Raw genomic sequence first — 27,042 nt, forward strand, 5'->3', positions numbered from 1 at the left:
TGCCCCCTCTTCACCACCGCTGAGGGGCAAACACAGCGAGATCAGCCGGGTGTTCTGGCCCATCGTTGAGGGATTTCTCCCCTGCCACCTCCTGCTCCTCCTGGCTCTCGCTATGGTTCTCCTTTGCCTGTGCCACCAGCATCCTTGGGCTCTGTGCTCCTCTGCCCGGAAGCTAAGCCCGTAGCGGGTGGTTTGCATGGACACGTTCCTCCATACCTATGCACTGAAACTACAAATGGACTGGACTAATGGTAGGGGAAGGAACCGCTCTCAGGTCAAGTGTCCTGGCAGGTGGCAAGGCCACCAGTGGTCTTGCAACTTTTGCAAGTTGCATACCTAGCAACTTTTGTTCGTAGGTATGTCTGCAAAGAAGAGTTGCAGCTCTCTATAAGAGGGTGTCTTGCCTGACCTGCACAGAGCATCTCTGGACTCATGGAGTTATGACAGGTGTTGAGGATGGCGTACCACCTGTAAGAGAAATTATGGGTTAAAAGAAGGAAGTAGGCCATTCTTCTCCTGTGGTTGCATATACTTTTGAGGTCTAGATTCCAGAGTGCCATGCTCTTTGGAACTGGGTGGCCCCTCCATGCGTATTTGCACAGAACCCAACACCTCTGATCCCAGCAGTTGCTTTCCTACAAACCCAGCAGAGGCAGAATCTGCAACCTGTTAACACTGAACAAAGCTGCAGGCCACTACAGTGGGCCTGTATGAGTCCTGTTATCTGGCACTTCAAAGGTCCCTATAGGCATTCACTCCTCCCTCCTTCCACTTCTGGCTTTTCCCCTTAAAGACATTCCTTTCTTCTCTCCCCACTCCCCACATGTAAGCAGCTCTCTGCAGTATGTAAGATTTACATCTTCCTGCTCCAGTGCTGCTCCTATAGTGCTCTTGGGGTTTGTATTTGTTTCAGTTTAGCCAGTTCACTAAAATAAATTCCTCTCCCTCTGGCTCTTATCCACCCCCTTCCCAGCTGTTGGTATGGAATTTCTACACCCCCATAATCTACACTGGCAGCTGCATCCCCAAACCCCACCAGCTGCTGGTCCCTGGGCCAGTCAAAGCAGGTGGAAGGAGCTGGCTGGCTGGCCAGGGTCTCAGGGTCTGCTGGCGGAGAGGTAGAGAGCGTGTGGTGTGGTGGTGGCAGGTGTAGGGTGCGGGAGTGATCTGAGGGTGGGCTCTGGCACACAGTTAACACAGTTAAGGTGGGAAGAACAGTTGCAGCTTGGTATCGATAACCCAGTAATGGAAAGGCTGCCGTGAGCTGTCTGCTGACATGACTTGCTCTGCTGATTGCAGTTAGTAAAGGACTTTCTACCACTTGCTATGCTAACTTTTACTCTAGTTCATGTATTTTTAAAGACACTTACCCAATCTAAGTGAACTTCTTTGCTCCTCCAGCTGAATAAATACTGCACTGAGCTGCAGCACTGATGGATAGGTGGGTTTAGCGCAAACTTTGATTTGTGTGCATGTGCACAGAGGAAATGGAAAATATGGCAAATAGTATTTGCATGACAGCATTAATTTTGCTGCTATTGTTTAAAGCAGTATTTCAATGACTTCCTTTGCAATTCCAACAAAATGCAATGAAAACTAAAGGACATCAGTCTAGTCTTTAAAATCACTTGAGAGTTTCCTAATATTAGAAACATGTCCTTCTGATTTTTTTCTGAGAATAGAAAATGTATGTTGGTTTACTTTTTTTTTTCCCTACCAGAGGGACATAAACTTTATTATAGTTGCTGTACTTAGTAAGCTTAAAAGAAAAACTAAAAATGATGGCACGTGTTACTAACAGTTGTAGCTATAAGATTCCAAAACACGGCACGTGTGTTCCATGGTGATGTCTCAGACTGTATCAGGGTTTATGGTTCAGGGTTTGTTGGCTTGTTTTTTGGATTTTTTTTATTTTTGGTCACTAAAGCATCCACTTGCTCTTTTGCAAATGGGGATTCTGAAAAAAGGAACAGTCCTGAAAAAGGAGGGAGACAGGTGCCATTCATATCCTCCCAGAAGCCACCTAGGTGGAGTGGGGGTTGAATTTACTCCTCTTTCTTGCCTTTATGAAAAACAAAATTATGTCAGAAAACTAGGTCGTAAATCCTCCATGAGATAAGACAAGGAGAGAAGCCATGGAGCCCGTACAGGCTGTGGCTTCTTTCCTGCAGGCCACAGATTTCCAGGGCCCTGTATCCCAATCCCATCAACAGCAGCCCCTGCCTGAAGGACTGAGCCCCAACACCGTGGCTACAAAGGGAGCGGAGAAGAATAGGAGATCAGATTAGTTTATTGTTATCTATAGAAAGCACACCTAATTTGCAGCCACTCTTATCTCTCTTACTGTATTAAACCTGGAGTAAACACTAATTAATGTAACGGGTCGAATAGATTAGAGAGGGAAAGTATGCTGTTCGCTGCTTACCCCTTCCTCCCCCAGCTCATGCTGCATCACCCGGTGGGGTTAAAATCTACAGAATAAGACAGGTCGTGATATTTTCTGAAATCCAGCTCTCCTCTGAACTAGCGAGAGGTCTCATCCCTACAGGCCCCCGGGTTTCCCAGCAGTCCGAGCCCGCTGGCGGTGCCTCGGTTTCCTCAGGCTCGTTAGCGTTACACACAACGGTACCAAACCGTGACCCGCTTTATGGGGTTATCCCTAGTGGCACCTGCGAAGCGGCCTGTGCTTGACCCGTCCGACCAGACTCTGCGGGAGGCTCCGGGGCTCCCTTCTCAGCGCCCTCTGCCCGGAGCCTCCAAACGGGGAGCGGCCGCCACGGGGGCGAGGGGGGAGAGGACTTTCGCTAAGTGACCCGTCCAGTTTTCGCCGTGATTAACAGGAAATGCTCTTGGAGCATCATCCCGTAAAGTGCAGGGTGGGGTGGGGGAAAACGGGAACGGGACGTGACAGCCACGGGCCCCGGCCAGCACCCCGGCGGCCCCGCCGGGGACTCCCCACCTGTCCCCCGCTGCTCCCCCCGGCCGGGGGGGCCCCGAGGCGGCGGGGCGGGGGTCGGCCCGCGCCCCCCGGCGCCCGGGCTCACGCAGGCGCGCAGCCTGCCGCGCCCCGGTGACGGCCGGGTCAGCGGGGACCTGCTGCCCTGCTGAATCAGACCTTCCCCTCCCACCACATGCGCAAGGATGTAGGCGGCCCGGGGAAGCCGTCTCGGTGCATATAAAGCGCTGCCGTGGGGCCGGACAGCGCCGTTCGCTGCCGGGACCCCGCTGCCACCCGCTTGCCCGCCCTCCCGTCCGCCGCCGCGACATGGCCGCCGGCCGCCGCCTCCCGCTGCCCGCGCTGCTGCTGCCGCTGGCCTGCGCGGCCCTGGCCCCGCGCACCCTCACAGGTAGGAGCGGGAGCTCGGCGGGACCCCACGGGCGGCTCCGTGGGGCCGGGGCCGGGGCCGCCGCCGAGGTGGCTTCAGCCCCGGTCGCTGGTGTCTCCCGCAGAGAAGCAGCGCGCCTGCCTGCTGCCCCCCGACGACGGGCCCTGCCGCGCCCTGGTGCCGCGCTGGTACTACGACAGGTACACGCAGAGCTGCCAGGAGTTCACCTACGGGGGCTGCCACGGCAACGCCAACAACTTCCTCACCCTCGACGACTGCGAGAAGAACTGCTGGAGCATCAAGAGTGAGTCCGGGGACCGGCCCCGCCGCCCTCCTCAGCCCCGGGGGCCGACCCGAGGGGGTCTGGTTCCTCGGAGTGCCCCCGGGGTGGCAGGGGGCCGGAGGGGGCCAGGGGAGCTCCGGGGAGGCTGTGCTGCTCGCGGGGTTTGCTTTGTACACTACCCAGTGTCTGTCCCTCCTGCCTGTTGCAGCTGTCTTACAGATGTCAATTTTACACAAAGAAACAGCAGTGACTTGTCTAAGGGGTGACACGTGGAGTTTAACTATTAATATTTAAAATGAAATTTAATATTATAACTAGTCAATGCATCAGATTCCTCCTGTAAATCTTATCCCACTTTATTAAAGAATGCAGGTAGTGGGACAAGCTGTGACTTGCCTGTGACCAGAGTAATAGTGTTTTGTCTACGCTACCAGGTTGTTCAGTACGGAGAGCACGAAGGGTTGATTTTTCAGAGAGTGAAATTATATTTGTTGCAGAAGTGCCCAAATTGTGCCGGCTGGAGGCTGATGGAGGACCTTGCAGGAGTTACCTAAGAAGATATGCCTTTAACTTGAGCTCGATGCAGTGTGAGGAGTTCATCTACGGTGGCTGTTACGGAAATGGCAACAACTTCAGAGATTTGCAGTCTTGTGTGGACCACTGTCTGCCGGAGAAAAGTAATGGTTGTTCCAATTTTTTAATAAAATAGATGGTTTGAAAGTGATATGAAGATTATATTTTCTTTGATATTTTCCTCTGGATACCCATACAGTGGTATTTTTTAAGACTTCTGTGAAGCAGATATTTGTACTGTCTGCAGACTTTCATGTGGCAATTGTCTCAGCTGTTACTGAGAGAGCAAAAATGCTGTGTTAGTTTAATGTTGTGACCTTAAATATGCCCACAGCTACACCCAACCGATCTCTTGACTTCTAGAGAGCTGTACATGTGTAATCAGGAGGAAACTAAGGTTGGAGATCTGTGTTGAGGCAGATGTATGAGATGTAGGGGCAGTCACGTTCAGGGCAGTGATATCCCATTACAAAGTAGAAGTGCCTTTCTAAAATTTAGGCCTGAGAGATGGTATTAGGTGGCTTGGGTTTTTAGCACTTGCCAGCTCAACTGATAAAAGGTTTTTTTGCCTGACATGACTCTTCACTGTCTCTCCGTACGAGCTTTAAAGAAGAGAGGTGGTAATTACGAGCAGGTGACTATAGCTATGTGTTGTCATAAACACCACTTTAATATCCAGTGCAAGATAGGATCTTTGAAGAAGAAACATCTACCAGAATGGATAAAAATTGTCACTGCCTAAGCGTTATTAGTGCTTGATGAGACAGTTATGTTTGGCTGATGACAGGTTGTCAGTGTTTTCTTAGGTGAATGCTGAATTATTTTTAATTTCTTTGTTGCACATCCAATAAATTGATAAAAGGTCTCTGACAAGAAAAGTAAAATTTTGTTAAGGCAAAATGAAACATGATTCTTGTGAGGAAAGTGGTGGGTTTTGTACCTTTTGCTGCAAGCGGGCAGGATTTGCTGCCAAATTGATAGCAAGGATAATCAAAGTAGTGCCTTTTTATTCTACAGAGGTAGTTTGACTGCAATTATTGTTATATTCTGATATATATGGAATAAGATTTCTGGTCAGACTATGTAAATATCTCACCTGTCATATGTTTGGCACTACAAATAGGGAAAGCTGATGAATTTCACTTGTGGGATAGTAATCCTATTTTCGGTGACTGTCTTGCTTTCTCAAATTCATAACTCTCAGGAATAAGATGGGAGTCTCTGAAGTCATCAGTAACAGCCACGTCAGTTCAATGGGAACAAGAGCTGTTTAGCCACAACATTTTTTGCAGGGTAAATTTTAAGCCAGGCGTAGAGATTACATTTATGTAATTTTTCTTTCTCTCACTTTTTTTTTTCCCCCCTTCTTTTTTTTCAAGCTGGTCCCTTGCTATGCTATAGCCCAAAGGATGAAGGATTGTGTTCTTCTTCTGTACCTCGCTATTACTATGACAGCAAGACTAAATCATGTAAGGAGTTCAAATATACTGGCTGTGGTGGAAATTCCAATAACTTCGTTACTGAAACGGATTGCTACAATGTCTGCAGAAAAGGTAAAATTTTTTTTGTATTTTATCAGTCACAAGGAGATAAAGCAATCCAAATACTCACCTTGGCTTGTGACAAGTGTATACTTTTTGCATTTTGGACTCTGTTTTCAAAGGCAGAGAAAATTGAGACGCAACACTAAATTCTTCTGACAAGACCAGTGCGGTGTGAGGTGGTCACACCATTTTTGCATGGAATGTAGAGAAGGGCACACAAAGAGACTAATTAGCTTACTAGAGCCCACAAGGAATGTCTTCAAACTGTTCAGTACCAGCATGAACACTAATTAAGGTCTCATTTTCTTCCAGGTATTTTAAAGTAGGATTAAGTAAATTGTGAAATGAATATACTTTTTTTCCGTTGTATTTTCAGCAGTTACCATCCTCCCTTGATTCCCTGCTGCCTGTTCCCATTTTCCCTTCCCATTACTAAAGATTTCTGCCTCATCAGTTGTGCTGAGTCAACTTTTTTGTGGCCGTGGGTAGAAGGATTGGGAATGATAACTGATTTTTCTTAATGGTTTTATTCAAATCAGCTACCGGCTGTGCTTTTAAGTCAAAACAGTTGTGCTTTTACCTGCAGTCCGATGTTCATACCACCTATTGCAAGTTTTAATACTCTACTTTAATTCATTTGATATGTAAATCAATGAGAGAGAGAAAAGCATAATCATGTGTTGATCCCCACAGCACTCAGGAAGCAGACACAGCACAATACTTTAAAAATTGATACTAATGAGAAAAAAATGTAAGGCTGTATGTAGCATGTACATTGACTTGACCCTGGGGAAAAAAAAAGCCAGAAAGTAGCTCTGTTTTAAACATGAGATATGCACAGGTCCAAGCACTTCCATATTTAACATGTGCAGTTAGAAGGCTTAAGTTAGGAGATAATTCTTCAGTTCTGGTCTGGAAATGCAGGGCTGGGACAAGGATTGCAGCCTGAGCACAGTCCTCAAAGTAAAAATTATAATTTTTACTTCTAATAAAGTAACTAATCTACCAGTTAGTCATGGCAGTAATATTCCTATGAGTGACAAGCCTGAGTGTCTCTCTGCCATTCTAGTATTGTAAAGGAGTCTTTAATAGCATGCTAAGTCAATGTGAGGTGCTTGTGATTATCTAATTTGCACCTATTACTACCTGGGAAATGGTAGGGACAGGCTCCAGCCTAAGCGTGCAAAGAGAGAGAAGGAAGGAAACTGCCTCTTTGGCATCTCCCCTCTGTGCACTGTCCCTGCCTACACCCAGCCAGAGCCACCAGGGGGTTCTCCCTTCCTCACTCTTTTTGTGGAAGAAAGAAGTAAGGAAATGCTGTCTGTCTCGTAACTAGAGCACCAGATAGCCAAACATAAAGGATCGTTTATCAGCTTTTTCACTAACTTGTGGATTTTGCAATTCAGGAAGGCTTGGTACAATCGAAGCCCATAGTTAAGGGCATAATTAGTGCTAATTAATGTTGCACCATACATATTCATTTCTATAGCTTGGGAGCGTACAGCAACGTTAAGCAAAGCTTTAAGGCAACTTAAGCCACTCCTTTTCTCCTGCTCCCATAATTTCCTCCTCAGCATCTTTCCTGTTACCTTTTGGAATTGCAAGCTGAATTCAGTTGACCTTCCCTGTGCAAATATGCAACCGCTGTTTGAATTGATCTATAGCTTTTGATCTGAAAAGGTTTCTGATTCATTTCATTAAAGAAGTTTATAGTGGAAAAGAAAATAAATGTGTTGGGGTGACAGCAAAAGAATTGGGAACTGGCCACAGGGGCTCTGCATGGAGGTAAACAGCATAAAGACAAAAGATTTCCAGTCAAGCTTGCACAGTACCTGTTTTCTGAACTGCATTCACACATTTCTTGGGGCCTTTGTAAGTATTCCTGGAGATAACCCTGACTGCCTTTGGCCACTCTGCAGCTTCTGTGTGAAATGCAGTTCTGTGTGGAAAACCAAATCATTTTACCTTTTAATTTCCCACAAGCACTGGTTATATTTTAGACTTTGCCCCAGTGTTGTTCAGAGAAATGTGGTAATAGTTGAGTTTGTTTTTTGTTCAGATAGAGCAGTGTGCTTACTTCCATTCTGCTTTCACTGCAGGATAGCTAAAAAAGACTTTGATGCTCACTCAGGAAAAAAGCAGCAAAGTAGGACTCCAGTGCCAAAGGTGGACACACTGAAAACCTTAGTTTGTGAGAATAGGGTATCCGGAACACATTTTACAGTTTCTGATATGTTTGCTACTATTGGATCAACTGCTTAAACAGTATAACATGAAAAAAAAACCCAAACCAGACAATAAAGAGTAGTAACAGTCTTGCCATAGTTTCCCTAATTGCTTCCTCTGTTTTCTTAGCAGGGACTCAGAAACCAAAAATCAACAAGCCAATGAAAGAATTCCGCAGAAAAGTAATGAGAAAACTGATTAAAAAACCGCAGACGTATAAGCCGAAGTCTTAAATCTGATATGCACTTGGATGTTTGAAACACCTTCTCTTGATTCCACTTTCTTATTTTGTAAGATGATTTCCACAGTTTTATACACTGACATAGTTCTATCAGAACTGCTTTTTATTTCCAACTTACTTTTTATAAAGAACTGCATTTAACAGAAGAAGAATAAACCTAAGTTTGGTTCTTCTGTTCTGTTGTCTTTGCAGTAATAAGCAAAGCCAGGTATTTAGATTTCCATGTTTTTATGGGCGAATGTTACTACTGCCTTGGGAGAATATTTCAGCTGTTACAAATCAATTAAGATTTGAGGAATCAATCATCTCTTAGTATAACTAAGGAGAGTACAAAGCTGATCTCTACCATGGGGTTTTTTGGCATCTTCTGCTTGCCAAAGAAAAGGAACCCTTCAAAAGTGTGTTTAGAGGTTTATTGCCCTGCTGTTTTACATAATTTGGTACTATCATTTAAGTAGACTGTCCTTTACAGTTACGTTTATAGTCAAGCCTTTCAGAAGCCTTCATAACAGTAAAAGAAGTATGAACTTAAATCTGGCTCATCCCACAAGAGAAAATTGGGAACAGAGATACTTTGATAAACACTCTGACAAAGGCAATGAATAAGCTACTTGAGTATTAAAATGAAAGTGTAGCCATTACTTTTTCATGACATTTGAAATTTCTGCTAAGTTACCCTTCAGGTCCTCGTATGGCATAAATCAGCATATTTTTGTTTGTTTGTTTTAATGGAGCTACACTGATTACATCTGCTGAGGATCTTGATATGTGTTTATCCAGTGGCTGTTAAAGCAGAAAAACAGAAGCTTCTGCAAATCTCACATAATTCCTCTTCTGAGGCACTGTTGTATTTCTTATGGTAGATTATGCCTATGGTGATATTATTGCACCTTCTTTTATGTTTTGTATTTGAGCCATGTCTGAATTTCCATTAATTTCACCAACAATATTTTCTAAATACAAATTTATAAGTAATGTTAATAAAATGTTTTTTGAGGGAAAAAAAGGAGAGCTTGTTCTGTTGTATGCTTCTGTTAATTATCCTGAATGAGTTGTATGCGCCAATACGTGTAATGGAACCTATTATTTACTAATTATGACTCTAGCAGAGTTTAGTTGTCTCTTAAATCATTTCCTTACGCTGTGGTCTTTATTTGAAGAAAGCCAGTAAATTGCGTTGATGTCATTCATCCCCAGCAGTTTTTATGGCTCAGCTGGTTCTCCCTAAAAAGCTGCTCTCAAAGGGGTGCCGAGTTAAGCTGATTGTCTGCTGCTGGGTCTTCTTTTTGATGTTCCGCTATCTGAAGAGCTTTTGTGGGGGTAGCGGGCTATTTGCTTGAAATGACATTGGCTTTCAGTTAGAAAATTTTAGGTGTGTGCTTTATCCCCATTTAGGAGAGGGAGCATGATGGGAAAACTAGTCAAGATTTGGTTTTCTCACTGATTTTTCTCTCACTACTGGATTTTCAATTAAAGCAGTTGGCTGTGCTTGCCATAGTCTTTCCACCACTCCATTTCTGGTTCTTGATCTCAAAAAACCTTATTTCAATTAATCATCACTTCATGCAGATGAATGAGCACAGTCTGTGACAGAAAATCGCAGGTAACTAGTGATACACTTTTGAGTGTTTGTCCCATACCAAACCTTTTCTCTGATAACCAGCCTTCAAACGGAAACAGAGCCAGTCTAACCTCCCTGGGGGGAGGCAGGGCACACTACCTTTGCACACTGCATGTGTCCTTTCCCTTGGGCTGTGAATTTTGGCCATGATGCTTGGAGCAGCAGCCCAGAGTGTCCCTCTGAATATTTTTTAAACGTAGCATTATCATTTGGGGCACCCCAGCTGCATTTGTTGCAGATTTCTGACCATGGCTTAAAAAAACCACAAGCCTTTTTTGGAAGTCGAAGTTTTTTACCTTAGAGGACGGTCATCTTTTAACAGCATCACTGTGGGGTGTAATCTCTGGTAACACATCTGAGAAATGGACTATCGCTTCTTGCCTCTCTGGGTCTTTATAGGAATATCTTGGGGCAGGATACAAAAATGGACCCAGGATTTAAAGGGAGCCCAAAATCTGAGAGCAGCTCCATCTCACTTTATTTTTTGGTGTCAGAATTGGGTGCCTGGTCACACATCATGACATAACCTGGACAATGTGATACCCAGATAGTGTCCTGGAAGGGATCCAAGGGTTTGATCATCATCTGCTCATGCCCACTCAGGGGCTCAGTGAGAGCTTTCTTGCTCCAGGACGCAGGAGTGGCCACTGCAGCCCTTTGTAATGTGGCTGTTCCACATGCTTTTTCTTTTCTTGCATAAAAACATAATTCAAAGTCAAAGGGCTTACTGCTAGGGTACTCAGTGAAATATCAGAGGCTTGGGTTTTAATCCCTTATCTACCTGTTATCACACAGGAATTTAACCTAAACCATCTGTAATTCTTGCAGGGTTTCCTAGTGAGCAGCCTGTAGAATACTGGAGGACGGGGGTGGGGGGGAAGGGGAAGAGGGGAGGCCATGGAAGTTTCTTTCAGTCCTTTAGTGAAGGTATTCCACTTTGTATAAATTGTACCTTCTTTTCAGGTAAATGCCTTAATCTCTTTTTTTTTTATCTACAAAGAATTTTAGCTGCCACTGTACTGCTTTGCTTCATGTTCTGACATTAATATCCCTGCAAATTCCTGTGGCTTTGACTAATCTAAACACTTCTCTATCATTTACAGCATTTTATATGACTCATGACTTACTCCCTTTTTTAGTTTGCTGATGAAACAACACTGGCCCAAGGTTGGGTCAACTGTTAGCATTTTGCCACTTTGAAAATTAATGCAGCCCATACCATCCTGCAAATTAACTTTTATTACAGTAGCCAGTGTCCAGCAGCTGGTATCGTGTGTCACAGTGCCAATTTCTACTGGAGAGGAGGGAAGCAGCGATTATAATCAGTTGGGTTCATCTTGTCTTGCATAGGCAAACTGCCACTGAAACTCATGACTAGTGATTTGCATGGGACAGTCATACCTGCTGCTGAGCAGTGGTTGCTGAAACAAGCAGATTTGACTGAACTCCATTGCAAATAACATCACTGCTTTTTAACTTTCCATTGCAACCCGTAATTCCAGTTCTTTTCGTAGTGTTATCTTATGAAGAACTATATCAAAGACTATAAAAATGAAAATCTGTGCTGATTCCTCATCCTTTGTGGCAACACTCAGGGAATTGCTTTATAAAGTATTTCAAAAGTTGTAGAGTGGCTTTGTCTTTATATTTCAGTAGAATTCTAACTATCAGAGAGAGAAAAGAAAAATATCCGTGGGGAAACAGGTAATTTTTTTTATTGGCAATCTAAATGATGGCAAGCAAAATTTCACCGCATCTATTTTTACAGTGATTGGCCCTGATAAAAGGCTTTCTCACAATTTCATACTTCAGCAGCAAAATAGCGATGAATTCAGCTTGTATCCCTGGTGTCAGATTTCTGACTGCCACATGCGTCCCTGGTCCTTTATTGATTCTTGTCATCTGAGGAGATGGAAAATGTGGAACATTTATTTTAAAAAAAAATTATTAGACACAATGGGCCACATTAAAAAAAAAAAAAAAAATCACTGAAGTTGTGTGTCAGCTCACGGGTGAAAGATTGTGTCCCCAGGCTTGAAGTCAGCTATACTGCTGAGGGCAGCAGTTCTGGATCCAGGCAGTGACAAAAAAATCTGTTCTACTGGATAAACGCAGTCCGGCTACGGCTACATGAATCTGGAAGAACCACGTTGCAGATGTGCCAGAATTATTATGCATTTACATTAGTGTTATTGAAAGCAAAATCTGCCTCATTATCTTTCTAGAAAGCTTTTTATTATTATGCATAACTATCACTGGTGATAATTGTTGCAGATACTTGCTTCTGTTGAAGTGAGCCTAATTTTTCAGTGTGTGGTGGTCAGTAATGTCTATCATCTGATAAATTACTTAATTGCTAAGGAGAAGGGGTCTTAATCATAGTATATAAAGCCTAATGAAGAGCAATGATACTTAAAAAAATCTATGTAAACAAGGTGCATAAAAGCATGCTGTTTGAGGGATTAGCAACTGATGTGATTATGGCTATGATTTCCAAATGAAAGCCAGAGAAATGAGCATTCCCAGCTCGTGTCTGAACTATTAGTAAAAAAGAGAGAGTTCAGGCAAGTTAAAGACTAATTTATGAAATGCAAAACATTCTATCTATTATATGGGAATCAAAGAAGTCCCTTTTAATGGAGGTCCCTTTGTACTGGCAGCACTGACCATTGTTTCAGATGAATATGGACAAAATGAACGCTCTTCCAGACACAGCTGGTTAGGTGCCTTACTGCTTTTGTGTAAAGGGTTTTAAATGCAGTTTGAACTCAAAATACATCACATTGTCTCACTTGGTGGGGCTGAACTTCAAGCTGGTGAGCGTACAGTAATATTAAGCCTTATTTTTTCTCCTGCTGGATCCTCATTAAAGGCCTTAATATCTTAACTACACGGTAAGTTCTTTCATATAACTGCCAGCTGAATTACAATGTTTTTGCTCAGTGAGCTTTCTTGGTGGCTTACTACTCAGTAAGAAAGTGCACATCATCTTTTCTAAGAGGACAATGCATGATTAAAATGTTTAAAGCTTCATATGAAATGCAGTAATAAAACTCATAGTGATTAATAAATGTGTGTGAACACTGTTCTCTATGGGATATTTTTCTCTGTGTGTGGGAAGCAAGATAAAGAGGATAGATTATGCTAAAAAAAGCTATTTAAAGAGTCAACAGAGTAAAGAGTGAAAAATATACCTCATTATCGAACCAGGAAAAAGCTTTCCATCATCACACTAGTTTTCAACAATGAGAAACCTTGAGTTTTACTGATGTTAGAAAAGAACCCTTTATAAAAATGCCTCCAGTAGAAAGTAGCAAGACTAGCATGACTTTTTCTCCCCCCCCTTTTTTTTTCTTTCTAAAAGTGGGAGAAAGTGTCTCTCTGCTGAGAAAGGTAGTGATGACAAATGGTGTTTACTGCTCTCTCATGGATCCAGGCTGCTGTGCTGGAGCACAAGGAGCCTGTACAGTTCCCATTGCCAGCTGGAGGGCCTTGACTGTGAGTCGGTCAAGACCTGGAGTGAGTCCAAACACTTCGATAACCTCCTTTAAGTGCCGAAATGTGACCTTGCATAGAGCAGCATTCTCCTGCAGCAGTACCTGTGCCTACTTTACTTGAGCTCTTCTTCATCTATTTTTATCAGTGGGTGCAAGCAAATAAACAAAGGCTAAGCAAAAAATTTCCAACCTTTATTTCAGCACTCACACAGTTGCTGGATGTATGGTGTGAATGGCTGCGTGCTCTGGTGGGGCAACAGGTTCCTTTCAGGTGGGAAAGGAAACTAATTTATTTCTTTACTCCAATATGTCTTCAGATAGGATTAGGACCAAAACTGCTACGAAGCCTATTATATAAAAATGCTGGAAAACTTCTGTTTTAATATTAAAGGTATTTCCTTGATTAGGTTTTATTGGGGTTTGTTCCTTTCAACCTTTTCAAGACTCTTCTTTTAAAATCTAAAGCAATATTCAGATAAATAGAGATCAGTTCATAATGAAGGAAGAATTTTTAAATCTCCTTAGTTTGGGTAAAAGTTACCAGATAGCTTGGACATTCTTCCTCATGATATATTATATGTTAGCAGACACCTATTCTAAGTGTCACTTTTGTACTGTCAGTTCATCTGGGTTCCTTAACTGATCTCGTAATAGCAATTTTGCGTCCTTCTAGTGTGAATTAATCTAAGCAGTACTAACATAAAACCGTACAGTAGGAATCGCAGTAAGTTCTAATTCTCATAGAATTCTTTAAATCTACAAACACCTGAAAAAAGTAAATGTGTCCCTGAAGGCGGGCTCATCTCATTTTGGTTTTCAATTTCGTATTTTGTTTCTAAAACTGAGATCAAAAAAGAATTACAGACTGTACTCAGCAGTTATGCTGATGGAAAGCTTCTCTTAATCTCCAGATAGATGGTAAAGCAACTATTTCCAAACCTATTGCAGTGGAGCTGACAGAGAATCATCCATCTCTTTTTGACCAGACACCTGTATTTAATATTTCTATCCCCAACAGACAGAATTATGCCTTCGAATGTGATAGTAAGAACTCATTAGTGTTTAGCAGAGGTTTTCTTCTTTAAAAGGCTCTTTTTTTTTTTTTTTTTTTTTTTTTTTTTCCAGTTTATCACAGAAGCGTCCTGAAGGCTTTCTCATTTCAGCCCGAATGGCATTATGGACAACCATGCTGAGTCGGCTGCAGAGGGTGAGGATCTGGAACTCACAGCCACAAAATGCCCATGAACTGTTTACTGCTGAAACCCTTAGCTCCGTGAATAAGCCACTAAGAAACAGCTCAGATGGCTTCACAGAGAGAAAAGAGGTAGGACATATCTTAAGCACTTGAGAAAGCTAAAAGGAGGGGAAAATAAAATAGCTGCAGCTCTTGCTGGCTCCCTCTTAGTCACAAGAGACATTTTTTGCAAGTTGTGCAGTGATGTTCATTCCCTGGCTAGGGAAGCCTAGGCTGGAAAGAGAAGGGAAGAGCCTTCTCTGACTCAGTGCACTTCCTCCTGCTTTGCCCTCCTGAACAGCCTCTGCCCACACCATGCTCATGCAACAGCCAGGAAACGTTGGACCTGACAGTTCTCCTGGTGTTTATTAGCTGGGGCTGGACCAGATGACCTCCGAGCCCCTTTCAGCCCACGTTTTCCCTATGAGTATGAGTGACTCTCTTAAGTGAAGAGTAACGTAATGTTGGAAATGCAAATAAGTTTTCTGAGGACATCACAGAAAAACTAAGGAACCAAATGAGTGCTCCTGTGCACCTGGGGCATTTCCCATTGCCATTACCTGGGGAATTCCCCATTCCCAGTGTGAGTCACAGCCCGCGCTGGCAGCTTCGTTTTGATTTGGGGAGGAGGTCTGTTCCAGTGCTTTGCAGACTATGGGCAGGTCTGTGCTGGGGACATGGGCTGAGAGTTACAGAGCAAGAGGATCAGGGCATGAGGAGGGAGACAGAGCTGGGTGCATCATTCTGGGTGGGAATGGGGAGGTGGCTATGGGGAGGGGAAAGCAGGAGTGAGCAGGGGGGCTCCCACCACCCGACCTGGCCTGCCAGGGTGCTGAGGCTGGTGACAGAGCCCTCTTTCCCTGTCCCTTCCAGCAAGTCCTTTTCTGTACAATATGCTCTATGGCTAATGCAACATATTTTATTCTAGGAACAATACTGATTTACATCCTTTGAGCACTATGTGGTAAACTTGTTGACCACATGTCATATTACAGCACTGCCATACACCAGCCAGTGTGCATAAAGCAAATTAAAAATTCAGCTATCTGGCCTCTCAGGTGGGAGCATACAGTATTAACAGAGCTTTGAAATGCATCATTGTACTCTGCAAAACCCTAAAAGTAATATTTTTTTCCTTCAGACATCCAAAAGAATAAAGTAATGACTATTTAGTTTTCCAGCTGATGCAATAAATCTCAGCAGTATTGGAGTGAATGTTCCACAAAGCACACCAAAACACGACTTAGGGATTTTTGCAACTGCTGAATGACTGTGACAGCTCTTCCTCTATTTTATTGCATTCAAACTAAGCAGATGTGAAGAGAAATTGTGATACATAACTAAATACATATCTAGCAATGATATGCATTATTGGTAGCATTCATTCAGACTTGTCAAACCTATTCCTATTCTCTTACTGATACTTGTATAGTCACACTCCGAAACATGATGGGGACTCAAATTTCTGTGTGTTTTGCCCGCTAACTTCCATTTAACAGTCAGTCAACATCCACGAAAAATGATTGTTTTCCTAATCAACAGGTATGGGAACTCTACTTTGTCTCAGAGAGACCTTATTGGATATGTTTGGTCTGTACAACGTCCGCTTTACCACTAATGCAGATTTTGCAGCCTGCACTTTGGTCTTTGTCATTTCCTCTGTTTTAGTAACGAAGGAAAACCAAAAGGAGGTTGTTGGGGAAGAAGCTGCACATCCTGTATCTGTACTAAGTGTTTGCATAGCTGAAGGAGAAAAGAGAAAGGATCAGGATACAAAGACCACATTTACAAAGGTGTTTGATTTGTGGGATTTTCATAAGTGTCTAGCTGCTTAACTCCTGTTGATAGAGTGGGAATTTCCCAGGCACTTTTTAAAAGTGTCTAGGGCACCTTATCTCTGCCCTTGGACATTTATCTCTATCTTTTTTTTCATTGAGGTAAATACCTTTAAAAATCTGGCTCCGCCTCTCATTTTCAAAATAATTGAAGATCAAGTGGTTCATGGGTCATGCAAATTGTCCTGCTCAGAATTCACACTTTGGCATTGCCTAATGTTAAGACTGTTTCCCTTCCTGTGTGCCAAGTGCCAGTATCCCACCATGGAGTGCTCAGTGGACTAGTTGACCACGAAAAAGATGTGCAGAATTTGGCCCATTAGATGGGCAGCTGCCTAGAACAGAAAAAAAGGAAACGAAGTGAAAAGGCATGTGCACATATAAATGCCTGACTTGGTGCAGCTGCTGAATTGGCCAGAAATGAGTTGTCTCCCTCTTTGCAGAATCCAGGGCCAGATCCCAGTCCATGCTGCCTTCTGCCTTGAATCAATAAATTTGGATCAGTGCATTTTGTAATATTAGGAGTTGCCCAAAACTTAATTAATTTAAATAAAGAAAAAAAATATTAGAATTTCCGTAAATGCTGCAGTATAAGAAGATATCAAGATGTGAACCACCCCCGGTTTCAGTTTTGCAAACCAGAAACCTGTCCAGTATTTTTCACAGCCGAAACCACACCCTTTTCCACTCAGCTCTGTTTTATTAACTAGAAAGCTCTTATATCATTCCCTCTTTCCATGGTTGCTGGTACTATCTACAGTTTCATGTAACATAAAAGAAAGCTTGCTGTGCCAATTGCAGTGATTATAATTTTATCTTTTTTGACACAGTTATCATTTTCACATTTCTTTCTGTGTTTTCCAGTTCTGGAATGAATCATACATATAAAAAAATAAAATCTTTCATATTAAATTGGTCTCAGAACATTAAGAAAAAACATCTGCCTCACCCTGTGATTAATTCATTAATCCATCTTTCAAAACAAGTAGTCTAATTAGCTTGCAAACAAGAACATGACGCACACGTGGCTCTTCAAATAGTGTTGACATATTGAATAGTTTAGATTCCTGCCATACCCAGCCTTTCACTTGCTGCTTTCAGTTCCAGTAAGACCCAAGACCAGAACGTTTTTGCTCTCGAAGGTTACTCAGTGTACAATAATGAACTCGTGGTCCAAGGCTGGGATGCAAAGAACAGTTCTCTCTGGATAAAGTTGAAATTTCAGGTGCCTCTGACAGTCCTAAGCACAGTTGACTAAAAACTATGCAAATTTTAAAAGACCTGAAAGCTGCCATTTGGCCTCTTCATGAGCACTAAAACTCAATCAAAAGTTCAATAACTCATGCCATATATATGTATTTGTATACATGAAAGAGAGGGATAACTGAGGGAAGCAGATTGTGTGGTGAAGAATGCAAAGAGAGATAGGTCTGTCAACTTAGTTAAAAGAGCTGCACCATTTCAAGAGGCCGCAAAGCAGTGTAAAGTAAGGGTGATAGTCTTGTGGGGGACACACTGAAGCTGAATTTTATGTATGCCTATCATCCAATTGAAAAGCAATACAGAAAAAGTACCCAATAGAAACATTACCATTCTATTTATAATGATACAATCAGCTTTAAATATTTCAGAAAGATCAGCGAGGATAAACAAGCTGGTTTTAATCTGCTATTGTAATATATTTTTGTCCTTAGGTGGGCTTTTTACCCTTTCATTGTCAGACCCTGCTCTCATGTCACAAAATCTCAGAAACGGGACTGAGGTGAGCATTTAGTAAACGTCAAGGTCTCTGTCATTGCACCCACATTCTCAGTCCTTTCAGCTAATGGAGGTGCTGCTGCACTGAATTAATCCATGTCATCAACCAGCAGAGAGGACTTTGTTTTCTGGTATTGACTTCTTGGCTTTTTGCTAAATTTTTTTGGCACAATCTGTGATATAACTGGAAATTATTTCTTTTTTTTTTTCCAAAGTTCAACCCAAAAGAGAGTTTAGGTGCTGGCTATGTTGTTCATTACCTTCTTTATTTTGGTAAGCTGTAGGGAACACAGTCAGTTTCTGAGAATTAAATTATCCCATTGACAGCAAAGACAAGGAAGCTGAATGATCTATCAGATTTACCCAAGTCTGACAAGATGTCTTCTGTCACACCTAATACTTGGTTAGTGGCTGGAATGGGTGGAGATTAGAGTGGGAAAATACATATACACCTTGTATGTTGTGTAATGGTTCTTGCATTGGCTTCCTGCACATGAGCTGAATCAGAAAGCTCTTATGGAGTGGCCTTGTAGCAGGTTATGGGAAAGGCCAGAGATTTGGGTTCATGTAGATCCAGTCATGCTAATGAAACAGCAGGGAGGTTCACAAGTGTATTGATGGTTGAGAATGACCAACACAAGAGTAAATAACAAATTTGCCCTATAGATGCTGTCCTGTAAGGAACTTCCTGAACTTCCAAGAACACAGTCTGGAAGGAATCAGAGCACTCAGTACGTGTGAAATGCAGGCCTGGTAAGCAACGACACTTGTCAGAAAACAAAATTCCTATCCTTTGGGTAATCCTGAAGTTTCAAATATTTTCTTCCTCTGCTGGGCTGGAACAACAACAACAAAGTAGAAATACCAGGTTTTTAATGAAAGACTAGTTTTGTATAAGATTGAATTACATTTTAGATGTATCATTTTTACTAAAAGAAGTACAAGAGTAATTAAGTCCAACCAAAATGTATTGAATGCAAGAAAGCAAAATCCTTTTTTCTTTTCTCCCCTATGAAATGCAGGGAGAAGTATGCTCTCACTAAACAGTCAGTCTCACTCAGACTGATATTTCTCAACAGAAAGGTTATTCCTTTTGAAATGGTATGACAAAGCCCTGTCAGATATTTCATGTACACCCTGTTTGTATATATTTGTCATATCAATGAGAAATATTGGAGGCCTAGCAGAAGAAAATTCAGTATGATCATTTGACTGAGGATACTGTGAAGAAATATGGACAAAATCCAGTGTCACATCATTTGAAGGTCTACAAGGACTAGGAGTCCTTTCAGGGTGCCTATGCATCCACCATTAATGCAGTTATTAGGGATGTATAATCTATAGATTAGTTCCCTTTATCTGGGGCATTGGGGCTGAGATTCAGTGGATAAGTGAACATAAAGAAAGTGTTTCAGCTTCTGCAATCCCACAAATTCCTGCACATCCAGCTCGTCTGTCTCTGCCTTGTGCCCCCAGGGTGTTCAGCCTGGACTCAGCAGTTACCAGCCCAGTCTCAGCCTTGCATGTAAGCACAAAGGCTGCTGCTGGCCTGAACTGACAGAAAATGTAGTAAAGCTGCATTTGCTTGACACTGCACATGAGCTAAGGAATCCTATGAACAGGAAAGCTGGAGACATCTTCACATCCAGCACATGGCTAAGCCTCAAGCCATGTGTTGTTGGCTCTTCTTATGCTCGCCTGTGACCGAAGGAGGTCCTTTCAAAATTATTTTGCAGAGCAGAAAAGATAAGCCATCTCCTGAAGGACAGTTAGACATGTAGCTTTCACAAAGCTAATGAAAATTATTTACAAGTTAGATCATGGAAGAGCTACTTTATTTTTCTAAAACAGCACAGAAAGGCTGTGGCAGAAGACAAACTTTGCTTTGAGTAATTCTGGTACCCAATGCCAAGAAAACCAGACTCTCAGACGGGTTATTGGTTTTATCACTAATATGGTCAGGTCCAGCCAGATCACAGCACAAGCAAGGCAGTTTGTCTGTCTGCAGAAAGCAAGATGGACATAATCTTAGTTTATTTAGCCAAGTGTTTTCTATTTCCAGCTTCTATGTTAATGTAATTTTATTTTATATTTAGTTTTCTTACATATTTTTTTCTTCTCTACCTTGAATATTTGGATTATTTTCTTTTAAAAACGTAAGTTTGGAATCTAGTATAATGGAAAGAACAGATACTGCAGCAATATTTGACACAGGCAGACACAGGTGGGAGTCTCCTCACATACCATTGACCTATTCCTTTACCTCAAAGTGTTTCAAAAAGTAAGATTTCACCAATTTTTACAAGCTGCAGAAATAGCCATACATTTTTTCCAAAGTTAAATCTGCTCAACAGTCTTTTTGCACAAGACTATCCTTTTTTACCTAGATTAACAACTTTGATGTTTTGTGAAAGACCTGGTCCCAAAAGGTTTGACAGTTGTATAGAACACAAATTATACTGAGAAATGTATAAGTACAGTGAGCTCATTTGGATTCCTTTTTCTAATCATAAAAGTGGGCCCAGAAAACTAAATGTTGGTAATAGGCTATCCCTGTAAAGTCATAATCTTAGGAGCAAGCATTTATTTTTTCAGGCTAAGTATTATTAATCCACTGAAGCATGAAAGAGGCTATTGTCTCCCACTTAGTTTACTACATAAAACACTGGCTTGTTAGAGGTATTTGGAAGAAATATAGACCATTCCTTCACTTCTTAAGTCACATTTTCCCCCTCTGTTAAAATAGAAAGATTGGTTTATAGAAGTCTTTGCTTTTATTACACACCTCTGGCTTTATAGCCCACTAATTTATGATGTTCCGTAAAATCAACCCAGAAACATCCCACCCTGTTCTTATTATCCAGAAGTCTAACCGTCCAGCCTTTTTCCAGGCAATACTCCTATGAAATTCTTAGGAAATTCTTGGGAATTTTGGCTGAGTAAAGACTAACTTCATACCATAGGATATGGCTTTAAAACTTTCTTAGCTAATTCGACTTTTCCATTTGCTTCAGCAGTTTTATTTTCAGGAATGCCCTACCACAACCAAATACAATGACAACATCTTTCAGAAAACCGTATGAGTTTTGCTCCAGTTCTTTGCTTCCCCTAGTTTCTTGCTTTGTGCTGTTCTACCCCATATGACTCAGCTCATACTTTACTGGCTTTGGCTATTGATAGACGCTACTTAACAACTCTGCCCACACGTTTGGTAAAAAATGAAAACCAGTTAGCAATGCCAATCAAACCAGGAAATGTTCTTAAAAAAATAACAAACAGGAAAAACGCTAAAATAACTCTTTTGGTATTGTAACAAGGTTTTCTTGCCAAGTTCAAAAAGCCCTTTGAACTGTCCTGAGAACTGTCCACTTTCTTTTTTCCTTTTGATTATTATAACTCAAGAAGATGTAATGTATGGTCTCTAAAAAAACTTTTCCTTCTGTAAAATAATTCTTTTTCATTAACATTTTTGAGAAACCATTTTTTATGGCTTAGAAGTGGGATAAATTCACTTTTATGAACAGATCTCTGTCAGATCTGCCAGGTCCTGTTGTCACAGTGCTGTGAAGCTCAGCCCTTGTGGTACCATTTTTGTTCTGGGGTTTGGCAGCAGACTGGGCTGAGGAAGTGATCACCTTATGTGTTATTAGAAACAGGGTTTGGATCATGCTGGGCTGGATTTGGACAGGCCAGTCACATGGCACTGCAGGAAAACACACAATCTGAATTTCCACTATGGAGCAGACTTTATGCTGTCCCTAATACAATTCCTCCTTTTATTCCATTCTGGTTCCAATTCCACACAGACCTGACATATTCCACAATGAATTGAGATACCATTTCACTAATTACTGGAAAACAGAAAGGGAAATGATGCTCAATAACCTTGACTGAGAAGTTTTTAAAAAATACAAAATTGAACTGGAAAATTGTTAAAAAAGCAGATTTCACAGAATCACAGGATCACAGAATGGTAGGTTTATCTCATTGCTCATTACAGTCAGAGATGGTTCTTTAAAAATGTTGAACTACTGCAAAGCACAAATTCCCTCACCTTCCAGGAAAGCCAGTTTTCTGTGAGACCCAACCTGCACATTATAATACAGCAATAACTTCAGAAATATTTAGCTGTCCAGTTCCCCGTGATATACACACAGCTACTTGTGCTGTGCCCCCTATCAGCATGCAGGGACTAGGAAACCTTCCAGAAATGCTGGGCTGGGCTGTTCTCTTCTCCAGAGTAGGAACGCCGTGAGACATTCTGCTTCCCAAACACGTGTGGTGAGCACTGGCCCCAGCTGCTGCAGTGTCGTGTCCCTGTTCCGATCCTGCTTTGTACTCTCCAAAGTCTGACGAGAAGGCACCTTCCCTACATGCTCCACAGGCTCCCTTCTTGCACACAGACGTGTGCCATGTGACCAAAGCCCACATTTGGGGGGGGGGGGGGTCCTGAGGCACAGCAGCTTGAAAGGGGGCTTCAAAAAGACAGAATTCAAATTATACCAAGGCAGATTTTTTTTTTCCTCCTCACCTTCCAGTCTATTAGAAACACCAGGGAGGTTATCTGCAGAGCTCCCAGAGCCTTTGAGGTTATTTTTGTATGGACAAATTAAATCTCTCCTTTCATGTGAGGGATATTTGGCTCATATCCAGGTAATCTGAAGAAATTAATATTTCATATCCATGAAAATTTATAAGCCTTGATCATGACCTGTTAATGCCATACAGTAGGTGGTTAATTTTGCCTATCATTTAGCAAGGTAGAGCTTGTTAGCTTACTAACAACAGTTACCTAACAGTTGCCTTACAGTTAGGCTGTAATGAATGCACCCAACAAGGCTTAGTTCCTTAACAATCACAGCAAGGTGTTTGTGACATCTCACATCGACGCTATCATGTTATTGCTGTGAAAAGACCCTTACTTGCTACAGATTGGCCCTGCTCAGCTGGATGGGTCAGCTGAAGACATGTACCATATCCTTAGTGAAACAGTAGTACTGATCTATCTTTCAGCAAATTTTGTGAGTTCATCACTGTCTTTTACATTGGAGCTGCTTTCCTGCTGATGAGGAAATGAGTGACTCAGTGACTTAATAATACAAGGAACTGTTTAATAAGGCTGGCAACTGTTTTAAACCATTTTGAATTGGATGGCTTAAGTATTTGGAATAGTACTTGAGCTTCTATCGGAGTCTTTTCCCAGATGTAAGCTACATATTCTTTGTTTCATAAACTGTTGATTTTCTGAGTAACTGCATCTAGTTTCTCAAGAAATACCCTAAGGATGGACAGCTAACAGGATATTTCCTTGCTCCCCCTTCAGTTCAACCTCTTGCGTGCTTGTTTCAGATGAATTACAAGGAAAGGGAGGGAAATGTTTCAGTAAGGTAAGCTAAAATTGTTCTTTTATCTAATTTTATCTGTAAATAGCCCACCTGAAGAAATCCTGCGAGGGTATACACCTGTACAAGAAAAGCCTCTGCCTAACCACAGAGTCACTAAAAGCAAAAATGAGAGGATAGGGAGAATATCAGGTTAGAAAGTAACAGTGAATGATTGGGAAGACATGAAAGAAATGGCCATCTTCTGGTTAATGCCATTTCACCCAGAGTCCTATGAACATGGCATTTACTTAGAGGCATTAGCTGCACCTCTGAGCCTGTTAGTTCAATCTCCTTTTTATCTGTAGCATTTAACCCCAGTTCTTTTTGTTGTACTGAACAGATAAATAAACATTTGAAAGGATGTTCTACCTGAATTGATAGAAAATAGTATTTCAAGCTGCAAAAAACCCACATAAATCCTTAAGAAAAAAAAAGCAAGAAATATTTCTGGCTGAAGAGCCCCTTGGCAGGCTGACATACAGCATCCCGTGGGAGGTTTGCCCTTCAGAGCCACTGTCAGATTTCTTCTCCCCAGGCAAAAGAATTTGGGAACATTTAGAAGCTCATTTAGATAGTTTCTAGAGAGACAACACAAACACTTTACAACCACGGGCCAAACAAGTGATGGAGCACTCTGAATGCTGCTTTTCGGGGAGTCTGCATGTCCCAGCCTCCTAACTGGGTAGGGCAGATACCACGATGTGCATTTGTCTGGGTGCCAGCAGAAGCTTTGAAGTGTACAGGAAAGATTCAGCTATGTTCAAAATCCTCATTAGTAGTTAAAAGAAAAAATAAGTTCAAGCATACTTATTCAGCGTCACCACACTCCAAATGTAGAAACCCATAACCTCAAATGGCATTCTTAAGGCCCTTAAATTGTACATAGGGAAGGTTAACTGCCACCGCATAGGACCCATCAAAGCTAATATTTAAGGTAGCCAGTAAAAAGTGGGCCGCAACTTTGCCAGTGGGACTCGATTCTGCCTCATCAAAGTACTGCTTTATTATTCCAGTACAGAGTCCACACCCTGAACCCTTCCTTGGAGGGAAGTCTGTCCTAAATAATATTACTCCTACTGTTTCATCCATCAGCCTAATGGTTATAGCCCTTACCTAGATGTGAAGACCCCCAGTCAGTTCCTTCCTTGTTAAGAGATTATGAATCCACATATTCCTCATAAATACTCTAGCCTCACAATCTAGCCTATCTGTAGCTGAGTTTCTCCCAATCTCTCTTGTTAAAATTATTCCATAATTCAGTATTCATTGAAAGAGAAAGATGCTATTAAACATAACTATATTCCATTGGAAAATACAAAAAAGAGACACCTGTATTCCAGAAGCCTGCTTCAGGGAACATTTTGTATGAAAAACTTAAGTATCTGCCATCTGAATCTCTGTCTCACCAGAAAAAGCAGCTTTATGGTCAGATTCTAGCATCTAGTTAATTTCCCATGGGCCCTGTGTGTGAAAGGCTTTTCTCATGTATGTCCTCTAAGAATGCCAATGTCTACATGATTATGAGACATAAAAGAATGAGAGCTTGGTAAATCTCACCAGGGTTGTCATGAGTGAGGTGTTGGCTTTCTTCTCACAATGGTTGAATGATCTTTATTCAACTGTGGTCTTTGGAGAAAAAAAAAATGTGGATATCTACAGAATTTAGGATCTCCAACATTAGTTGGAAATCCTAAATTTGGAATGCAGGTGGCTTGTAGGGCAGCCACTGACAAAGACACATAGTTTCTTTTATGGGTCCTTTAGTCTTGCCCTTAATAACAATTTCGTGGGCTTGTTCTCCACACTACTACTCCTCTGAAGCCAGTGCTATTTATACCAGCATACTCTACTGGTAGGGTCTGTGACATTGCTTGCATATTTCAGATATGCTTCTGCAGTGAACACCTTCAGCACCAGCCTCTTTTCAGCACCAGTCTCTTTTTAACATTTTCAGTTTTTATTCTATATTGCTAATCAAATAAAATAATCCCTAGAAGTGCCTGTGAAATGAAGTGCAGTTACAGATCAAGGACTAAACAGAGATGAAATGTTCCCTATGCCAGATGAATCACTTCACCCTAAATATTTCACATGTATTTCTAAGTAACTGCATGTTCCTTCTGGAGATCATAATCTGACTGACTTCAGTTTTCAAATCAAATAAATCCTGTAGGTTAAATAATTGCAGCTGCTGAACAATCCTTTTTTATCTGTTCTAACCAAACATTGCACAATGCAGAGAAATAGCCACGGAAGTTAGTTGTTCACCTAATCAGTTCCCAGCGGTAAGGACACTTGGGCTCACTTGGGGACTCCCCATCATGCTTTAAAGACCTGTTTTTTTTCAGCAACATGTCCAAACGAATTGATAGACCGATTTCTTGTCCCATGGAAAGTAAAGCATCATCTTGTGTTGTGTTTTCAATTACCTCACTCTGTCACAGTAACATCCCCTTAGGCTGTGCCTGCTGTGAGAAGTGAGGGAGGTTTAAATGGATCAGTTTACAAGACAGTAAGGTTAGATGAGTCCAGATGCCTATATGGAGATACTTAATTTAACTGTTGAGCACAGCATCTCTGTAAAAATATTCTTGGTTTGGGGGAGTAAAATAATTTGATTGCATGTAAAATGCTGCTTTCTCAGTGATTTCTTAAAATATACTTAAATCTCAGCTGTATTCCCTGGACAAATAATCTTTGAGCTAAGTAGAAAAATTATAAAATACCTAAGAAAAGAATTCTGGCAAACAAAATACTGCCATGATGAGTTCATTCCTGAGTACCTCCATAAAAATAGCACAAATAATGGCTTGGTTAATTTTTTTTCTGAGATGACCTTTTAAATAAAGCTCAGTAAAGTAATGAATGCATTTATTGCTACAGAAATAAGGTCATGGATAAAATGTTGTTCCTGCTGAAATCAGTGAATGGATATAATCTACCCAGTCTGGGTCTAGTGTTCCACCTTATTTCTTCATGCTTCTGGGAAAGCTGACCGCCTCACCTGCCCAGGTAGGCTCCAGATATCTTCTTCTATACTAAATCAATTTTCATGTTGAAATGATTAACTGAACATAACATGAATAAAATCACCAGTGATGATTGATCTACATTGAGATATTGATTGATTCCTACATTTAGTCTCAAAAGCAGATGATTGTGAATATATGCATATAGTTGTGAATTCGATAGACAAAAGGTGGTTCAGTGTTTATCTCAGAAGATGAGGGGTGTCAGAAATTGAAATATCTTGCTAATCACAGGCAAAGTGACTTTCTGGCACCTCCAAATCCTGCTCTGTTTTGCTCCATACCCTAAGCACCACATGTTGCCTGAAACAGAGAGTGTGCAAGACTCTCAGTAATACCCCGCTATTGCTGTGTACATCATTATGGACTACTGTAGAGAAGTAAGGGAAATAATCTTCTCTACCCTTTCCTTCTTGTTTTATACACATTTATGCTATTATGTCTTTACTCCAGCTGGGACATCTGCCAAAGATTGAGAGACAGAAATGGAA

General features: G+C 41.6%; 1 protein-coding gene across 2 annotated transcripts; it reads left to right on the forward strand.

The window, feature by feature from the left end:
- The first annotated feature begins 3,131 nt into the window (after positions 1 to 3,131).
- TFPI2 (tissue factor pathway inhibitor 2) lies at positions 3,132 to 9,199 on the forward strand. Of its 2 annotated transcripts, none has more exons than XM_064444610.1 (5): positions 3,132 to 3,347; positions 3,451 to 3,630; positions 4,107 to 4,286; positions 5,562 to 5,735; positions 8,085 to 9,199. In XM_064444610.1, the coding sequence occupies exons 1-5, from the start codon at positions 3,266 to 3,268 to the stop codon at positions 8,183 to 8,185; spliced, it is 717 nt and encodes a 238-aa protein (XP_064300680.1). In that variant the 5' UTR covers positions 3,132 to 3,265; the 3' UTR covers positions 8,186 to 9,199. The 2 variants fall into 2 exon arrangements, with proteins under 2 accessions (XP_064300680.1, XP_064300679.1); XM_064444609.1 differs by having other exon boundaries at positions 3,139 to 3,347; positions 8,082 to 9,199.
- Positions 9,200 to 27,042: the final 17,843 nt, after the last annotated feature.

Source organism: Phalacrocorax carbo, chromosome 2, assembly GCF_963921805.1.
Source record: "Phalacrocorax carbo chromosome 2, bPhaCar2.1, whole genome shotgun sequence".
NCBI lineage: Eukaryota > Metazoa > Chordata > Aves > Suliformes > Phalacrocoracidae > Phalacrocorax > Phalacrocorax carbo.

Bases quoted from the DNA above. Each gene is read 5' to 3' on its own strand.
- TFPI2 (XM_064444609.1), top strand. From the start codon at position 3,266: ATGGCCGCCGGCCGCCGCCTCCCGCTGCCCGCGCTGCTGCTGCCGCTG. The intron at 3,348-3,450 runs GTAGGAGCGGGA...TGTCTCCCGCAG, and splicing joins GGCCCCGCGCACCCTCACAG to AGAAGCAGCGCGCCTGCCTG. The intron at 3,631-4,106 runs GTGAGTCCGGGG...TATTTGTTGCAG, and splicing joins GAACTGCTGGAGCATCAAGA to AAGTGCCCAAATTGTGCCGG.